General features: G+C 32.0%; 1 protein-coding gene across 1 annotated transcript in view; it reads right to left on the reverse strand.

The window, feature by feature from the left end:
* Positions 1–428: 428 nt before the first annotated feature.
* zfyve19 (zinc finger, FYVE domain containing 19) overlaps positions 429–8,544 on the reverse strand; it is a 17,229-nt gene continuing 9,113 nt past the window's right edge. Inside the window, exons 8-11 of the mRNA XM_016474155.1 lie at positions 6,233–6,309; positions 3,345–3,446; positions 3,068–3,249; positions 429–764 (exon numbers count right to left, since the gene is read on the reverse strand). Coding sequence (XP_016329641.1) covers positions 683–764; positions 3,068–3,249; positions 3,345–3,446; positions 6,233–6,309 — 443 coding nt within the window. The 3' untranslated portion in view covers positions 429–682. The remainder of the gene's footprint in view (positions 765–3,067; positions 3,250–3,344; positions 3,447–6,232; positions 6,310–8,544) is intronic.

An 8,544-nucleotide genomic window follows, 5' to 3' on the forward strand; every position in this document is an offset into this window, starting at 1 on the left:
CTGTAACACTAATGCACTGGACTGCCTGTCATTCGTCTCTGACAGCGCTCTGCTTACCCTCAATACTGGCCTTTGAATTATTCATGACAACATGGAAATGCCAGCAAAGAGAAGACGCGACGTAAAGAGCTGCTCAGAAGAGCTTCTAATGAAAACAAGCTGATTCCAGATCAGATTCTGCAGAAAGAGAAACCAACAGCAAGAAACACTGAGAAGCGTGAGCGTTTATGAGTCTAGAGACGACAGCATTCCTTCATTCAAACAAACCTTCTGTGTGACATTTAGAATTATGAATGCATTCTTTATAATGCAATTAGTGATTATTGTGTAGCAGATATGTTGTGTGTAAATAAATGAGAGCGGATGTAATGCAAAACACAAACGGCCAAAATACAGATCAGACGCAGGTAAAATCATAAAACAATAACTAGTTCTCTAGAGCACATGACCTGCAAGTCTTTTATTAAAGTCCAGTTTTATATTTACAGATGGTCATATTACAGCTTCTAAGAGTCTATTAATTCCACCAACGATGATAACAACATAATTTTCAGACTTTGAACAATCCTGAGTCTAAGGCTGCTTTGTGTTGTCAGAAGCATATTTAAGCGACATTATTATTTTCTGTTGGCTACAATTAAATAAGTTAATCACCTAAATCACACGGCTGCTCATGGAGGTTTCAGGTTTTCTTCTTGTCTTTCTTAGGGGCCGTATATGAGGAAGTGCGATGCTCTTTTCTGTCATATTTGTCGTGACCTTCCCTGTGGCAGAATGAAAGACACTAATTAACACTAATTAATATCGCAAGTACAGTACTTCAAACGCAGCACATTTCACATTTGGCAAGATCTCATGGAATAAACCCAGTGAATGATTCCTGAATGAGTCCAAATGCTGAAGAGCGAGAGTTTAATGCGCCGAGATTCAGATTAACGCTTAACTCGGTCGATATGAGAGTCAAAATATTCAATCTGACAGAGGGTAAGATGTGGCATGAGGTCTGAAAAAAACTCAATAAAACAGTTTAGTACGGAAGCCCATTTCTGACACATAAGAAAAAAAAACATGCTTTGGTAAATCATATTTATAATTCTTTTTTTTTGTCATAATAATATTGAAATTATGAGATACTAAGTCATAATTATGATTTACCAAAGCATTATGACTATTTAGGTCATAATTTCAACTTTTTAAAAATCTCATAATTATGACTAACCTTATCAAAAGTTTGACTTTTTATGTGATAATTATGACTTTTTAACTTTTGATGTCATAATTATGACTTTTCAACTTTTTATTTGATAATTATGAATTTTTACCTCATAATTATGACTTAATATGTCATAATTTAAATTTTATATTATAGCTATATTATAGTATAGCTTAGTATATCATCATTTGTGACTTTTTGTAATAATTACACCAACTTTTGATGTCATCTTATGACTTAGTAAGTCATAATTTCAACTTTTTATCACATAATGTGTCCTATCCTATAAATATGTCTATTTATCTCATAATTATGACTTAGCAGCATCTCATAATTTCAACTTTTTATCTCATAATTATGTCCTAGCATTTCATAATTTTTACGTCATAATTATGATTTACCAAAGCATTATGACTATTTAGGTCATAATTTAAACTTTTATCTCATAATTATGACTCAGAATGTCATAATTTCAACTGTATATCTCATAGTTATGACTAACCATATCAACATTTTGACTTATGTGATAATTATGACTTTTTAACTTTTGATGTCATAATTATGACTTTTTTTTTTTTACTTTTTATTTGATAATGAATTTTTACGTCATAATTATGACTTATGTCATAATTTCAATTTTATATTATAGCTATATTATAGCATAGCTTAGTATATCATCATTTGTGACTTTTTGTAATAATTACACCAACTTTTGATGTCATCTTATGACTTAGTAAGTCATAATTTCAACTTTTTATGTCATAATCATCACTTTTAAGTCATAATTTCAACTTTTTATCACATAATGTGCCTATCCTATAAATATGGCTATTTATCTCATAATTATGACTTAGTATTTCATAATTTTGACTTGTCGTAATTATGATTTACCAAAGCATTATGACTATTTAGGTCATAATTTCAACTTTTATCTCATAATTATGACTCAGAATGTCATAATTTCAACTGTATATCTCATAGTTATGACTAACCATATCAAAATTGTGACTTTTTGTGAGATAATTATGACTTTTTAAGTTTTGATGTCATAATTATGACTTTTCAATTTTTTATTTGATAATTAATTTTTACCTCATAATTATGACTTCATATGTCATAATTTCAATTTTATATTATAGCTATATTATAGTATAGCTTAGTATATCATCATTTGTGACTTTTTGTAATAATTACACCAACTTTTGATGTCATCTTATGACTTAGTATGTCATAATTTCAACTTTTTATGTCATAATCATCACTTTTAATCATAATTTCAACTTTTTATCACATAATGTGCCTATCCTATAAATATGGCTATTTATCTCATAATTATGACTTAGTATTTCATATTTTCGACTTTTTGACTGTCAAAATTATGACTTTTTATCTCATAATTTCAACTTCATCTGATAATTATGATTTAGCAGCATCTCATAATTTCAACTTTTTATCTCATAATTATGTCCTAGCATTTCATAATTTTGACTTGTCGTAATTATGATTTACCAAAGCATGACCTTTTTCTAAGGAGTAAAGAATGTAAATTGAAAAAGTAAATAATCATATGTTGAAATTCAGTAAATAAATGACTGTTGCTGTTCAAGTCGCCTCTTTAAGCCCTTTGAGAATCATGGTATGGTTGCCAGGGAATTGAGTTGCTAGGATATTCTGTGGTTGCTAGGGTGGTCAGAAGAGCCCACCTTCAAGTTTGTAATATTTAATTTGAGGAATCATTGTCTAGATAGTGCTAGAGGTTTGATGAGTATGAGTACTAGTAGTACTAGTGATGCTCATCTCAGTAAACACTACTGAAGACAACAAGAGAAATGAGACGATCGTCACCCTTCGTACCTAAAGCAGTGGGCGCAGTACAGATCTCGCTCACACGTGTGGCAGCGAATGATAGCGTCCTGATTACAGATGCAGCACCACGGCAGCTCTTCATCATCATCCTCATCCCTATCATCATCTTTTACACGCTGGATCTGTGAGGCAGCAGCGGCCGGCTTTGATTTAGACCGCAGCACTGAGAGCTTGAACACACAAGAAAAAAATAATGTACAATTCAGACAATTCAGAAAAAAGTAAATTTTAGCGTTTGTATTATGCATGTGTGTCAGGGTGTTACCGGTTTCCTGCTGGACGTGTTCTTCTCTCTGTTCATCGGGCCGCTGAGCTCTGGTGGGATGTTGTAGCCGCTGGCCTCATCTAGAGCTGCTTCCTCTGATAACTGAACGAGTGACAGAAAACACACGCAAGACGCCTTCAAACTGAGCTCTGACGGATCTGTCTAAATAGCGACCTCTGGTGGTTGTTATGGGACGTGCCACAGGTCAAAATAAACTGGCTATAATAGGCTAATACTGTATACACTACTATAGTTATGACTTATAGTTATTCGTTTTTGTCATAATAATGACTATTTATCTCATAGTTGACTTCGTATTTCACAAGTAAACATTGGCCCGGTTTCATAGACAGGGCTTAGACTAAACCAGGATTAGGCCATAGTTCAATTAGGACTAATTGAGTAATTGAGGACAATTAAGTAATTTTTATAAACATGCCTTAGAAAAAAGCATTACTGGTGTGCATCTTAAGACAAAACAAAGGCACTGACATGTTTTAAGATCAGTCAGTGCAAGTTTCTTTCAGTTGAAACAGCTCAGATTTACATTTTAGTCAAGGACTAGGTTTAAGTACGGTGGCCGAGAAGTGCAAAGAATACGGGGTGTCTATTTACATTTAGTTAAAAGTAGCTGTAAAACGTCAGCTCCGGTGGTGCAGATGGATAAATGCTTGTCATTGGCATTTTGACGCGATCGACCCGGGTTCGATCCCGCCTTTTGCCGAACTTTTTTTCTCTCCCTTTTCAAATCTTGTATCACATCGTAAAGGCATTTATTTTCGCTTATCCATCTGCGTCACTGGAGCTGATGTTTTACTGCCACTTTTAACTAAATGTAAATAGACACCCCGTATTTTTTATTCCATAGTAAGGGCAATTCATACACATTTAAACTGAGCTACTTTAATACCATCTCCATACTTTCTACCAGGACTCTGCTGTTCTTCGGCTGGTTCTTCCCTGTATACGTTGATTGACAGATGTCTCGTCCAGTCAGCGGTGAGTAATCCCAAACCAATGGCGCTGTCTCAAACTATACTTACCTCTTCCGGTTGTCTGATTTGTCGTTGTTTTCCTCTTACGGTTTGTCTGATTTGTCGTTGTGTTTTTTGACTTGTTAATTTGTTTTTGAATTTGTCGTTGTGTTTTCTGAATTGTTATTTTGTTTTTTAGACTTGCATTTGTGTTTGTAATTTGTTATTTTGTTTTCAGAATTGTGATTTGTTTTGCACTTCTCTGCCACCGTACTTAAGCCTTGTCTGTGAAACCGGGGGATTGTTTACTTATCTCATAGTTATGACTTAGTATTTCAGAACTTTGACTTTTATGTCATAATTATGACTTATGTGACAATTTACACTTTCCATTTCATAATTATGACTTGTCTTTTTTTTACTTTTATGACATAATTATTACTATTTATCTAATAGTTTACTGTCATAATTTCAACTTTCTATCTCATAATTGACATATCTCATAATTGAGCATGTCATATTTTTTTCTTTTATGTCATAGTTATGACTTTATCTCATCGTTGACTTAGTGTTTCATAATTTTGAATTTTTGTGTCATAATTATGACTATTTCATAGTTGACTTTGTATTTCATAACTTTGACTTTTATGTCATAATTATGACTTACTATTGTCATACATTTTTACTTTTATGTCATAATTATGACTATTTATCTCATAGTTGACTTAGCATTTCATAATTTTCAGTTTGTGATAATTATGACTATTTATCGCATAGTTGACTTAGCATTTCATAATTTTGAGTTTGTCATAATTATGACTATTTATCTCATAGTTGACTTTGTATTTTATACTTCTGAGTTTATCTCATAGTCACGACTTAGTGCATACTTTTTTTTTTATTTACTTTTGTCGTAATTATGACTATTTATCTTAGTTATGACTTAGTATGTGATAATTTAGACTTTCCATTTCATAATAATGACATGGTATATAATTTTTATACTTTTATGTCATAATTATGACTATTTATCTCATAGTTTACTTCATATTTCACAAGTAAACTTATTGTTTACTTATTTATCTCTTAAATAATAAGACTTAGTATTTAGTATGTCATAACTATGATTTACTATTGTCATTCATTTTTACATTTTCTCATAGTTGACTTAGCATTTCATACTTTTGAGTTTATCTCATAGTCATGAATTGGTGCAATTTTTTTACTTTTGTCATCATAATGACTATTTATCTCATAGTTATGACTTAGTATGTGATAATTTAGACTTTCCATTTCATAAGACATAGTATGTAATTTTTATACGCTTATGTCATAATTATTACTATTTATCTCATAGTTGACTCATAATTTCAACTTTCTTAATTATGACTCAGCATGTCATATTTTTACTTTTATGTCATAATTATGACTATTTATATCAGTTGACTTAGTATTTCATATTTTTGACGTCATAATTATTACTAATAATTTCATAGTTGACTTGCTGTTATAATTTTGACTTTCTGTCTCATAGTTATGACTTGTTATAATTTTATCCCATTATTATGACTATTTATCTCACAATTTCTTCTTATTTCATAATTTAGAAGTGTTTATGTCAAGACATGTTGGAATATGTGTTCCACATGTTAGAATAACACACAGTAAAGTTGTGAAACTCTGAAATAACAGTCAAAAATCTGGGAATGATGTAGTGATCAAACTCTCTAATATTTGAGCTTCTTCGTTTAGACTCCAGCTCTGCTCAATCTGGACATTAAAAACTTTGAACTGGTAATATATTTTCACTTCTGCAGTAAACATGTCTTTTGTGATTTCTAGATGGATCCACATACATCACAGACAAAGACTATTAGTAGGACGTCTTGTTTTGATATTATAAATATCACAGACCCGCTTCATCACCCTGTTGATGGCCTCTTCCTCCGTCTCCTCATCACTGTCAGGCTGCTGGAAATCTGACAGTCTGACTGAACAAACACACACACAGAAACACTGTTGTATTATGCATCTATTTAAAGGTAACATGAAGCATCATTCACAATGCATTTATATTATGTAAAACCTAACAGTAGAACAAAAGATTTGATTTCATATATTAAAGATGTGATTGACATTCCATTTCTGCTGTAGAAATCAAGGCTGCATTTTGCAAGGAAAAGTAGAGCAATGCAATACAGTACAAAGGCAGAGAAAGTTTTGCACTAATGCATGCACTAATGAACTGTACGCAGTAAGAACCAAGAACATGTATGTAACATGACCCTATATATATATATTCTTAATGCTATAGGTCTTACTGTGAATGATTCATCCATGCATTATAATTTTTTACTTTAAATTCTTAATATTTATGGTAACTCTTTACAATAAGGTTCCATTAGTTAATGTATTAACTAACATGAACGAACCATGAACAGTACATTTATTACAGTATTTATTAATCTTTGTTAGTTAAGGAAAATACAGTTGTTCATGTTAATTCACAGTGCATTAACGAATGTTAAGAAGCACAACTTTTGATTTTAATAATGCATTAATAAATGTTTAAATTAACATTAACTAAGATTAATAAATTCGACAGTCATAATTACATTAACACACAGGGAAAATGTGTAACGGACGCCTCGCAGATACAAAAATAATGTTTTATGCTTTGATTAAAAGATAGGCTAGTTAACATTAAACGTTAGCGAAACCCTAAGAATTCACAACATTTTTTTTTCAACAGTGCTCTCATTATAATGTTATGTAGCCTATATGACAGTAGTTATTAATGTTCTGCATTTCTGTTTTGAGCTGTGCGTGCTGAAGATGACCGGTAGAATGAAGCAGCAGGTTTTTAATCAATGGGATTTAACTCGTCATTTATCTCATATAGAATACGCTTCGTTATTTATACAAAATAACGTTAATATTATGACTTATAGGCTATCTGCACAAAATGCCCCGAATGCACATGAACGTGTCTGCGCGGCTCTGAATGAAACACGGCAACTAAACTCTAAAAATTCACAGCGTTTTATTATAATAGTGTTCTTATTATAATGTTATGTGTATGACAGTCCCAGTCATAGTTATTAATATTCTGCATTGTTGTTTGACCTGCTCGCGCTGAAGAGATAATCACCGTATAATCAGAGATAATCAGCGCAACTCAACCAAATGCATCTTATACGAGATAAATAATATATACACGACATATATATAAACCGGCTGAAATGTTTTGAAATCACTTGTACCCTACCAGATCGAAAAAATCCAGTCTTTCACTCTGTCTGTGTCAATTTGAGTCTTGTTAAAGATTTAAATACCTGTCGCCGAGATGCTCCTCTCTCGGTCACGGATTATAGAAAGTGAAACTTAAAACTAGGGGTGGTTGGATTTATTCACACACGTTAAAATATTTATTTAAAGCTTCTTTCTTTTCAGATTCTTATTTACAGCATTATCTTAATAGGCTGTATATTAACTTATCGGGAGAAAACCAGTAGTTCTATGTGAAATCAGACATCTGAGCACCTCCTTAAAGCCAAAATAGCTTGATCATAACACCTCGCGAATATTCGACTGAGAGTCAAATCAGGCTCCTCCTATCGAAGCATCAAATCGTCGACTATTCGGGGTCACCCCTAAATCCAACGCTACATTTTTTCTTGTTCAATACCACATTTTGCTCAGAAATACCCTGTAAAGTCGGTCGCAACTTCTGTTTCAAGATCTGACATCCCTGCGATCGCACTCATTATATTTTTCGTGTGTCTCTGGATGTGAACGGACTAGGGCTGTGCGATATTGAAGAAAAATGCGATATGCGATACCTTGTTAAAAAATGCGATATTCGATATGCGATACGATATTGCTTAAAGTGTGTAAAATCAATTTAAATTATATTTTAAAATATTTAAAAATGAAAATTATATAACCAATTTGTTTCACATTCTTTCTTGGAAAATAAAAAACACTGCACTACCAGCAGTGTTTTAGCATTACTTAAAAAGTAATGTCACAAATCAGAAAATGTAATTTAACATCAATGTGAACATACAAACAAAAAAAATAATGACACTGATTTTATATCATTGTAACTTTGCTTTCCATACACTTTAAGTACTTCTTCATATACCACAGCAAAAACTATAGTCTGAGAAAGTTCAAACATGATTAAAAGCAAGTGAACAGTCAGTAAAAAAAAGAAAGAAAAA

Source organism: Sinocyclocheilus anshuiensis, unplaced genomic scaffold (assembly GCF_001515605.1).
Source record: "Sinocyclocheilus anshuiensis isolate Anshui unplaced genomic scaffold, SAMN03320099.WGS_v1.1 scaffold208, whole genome shotgun sequence".
Classification (NCBI taxonomy): Eukaryota; Metazoa; Chordata; class Actinopteri; order Cypriniformes; family Cyprinidae; genus Sinocyclocheilus; species Sinocyclocheilus anshuiensis.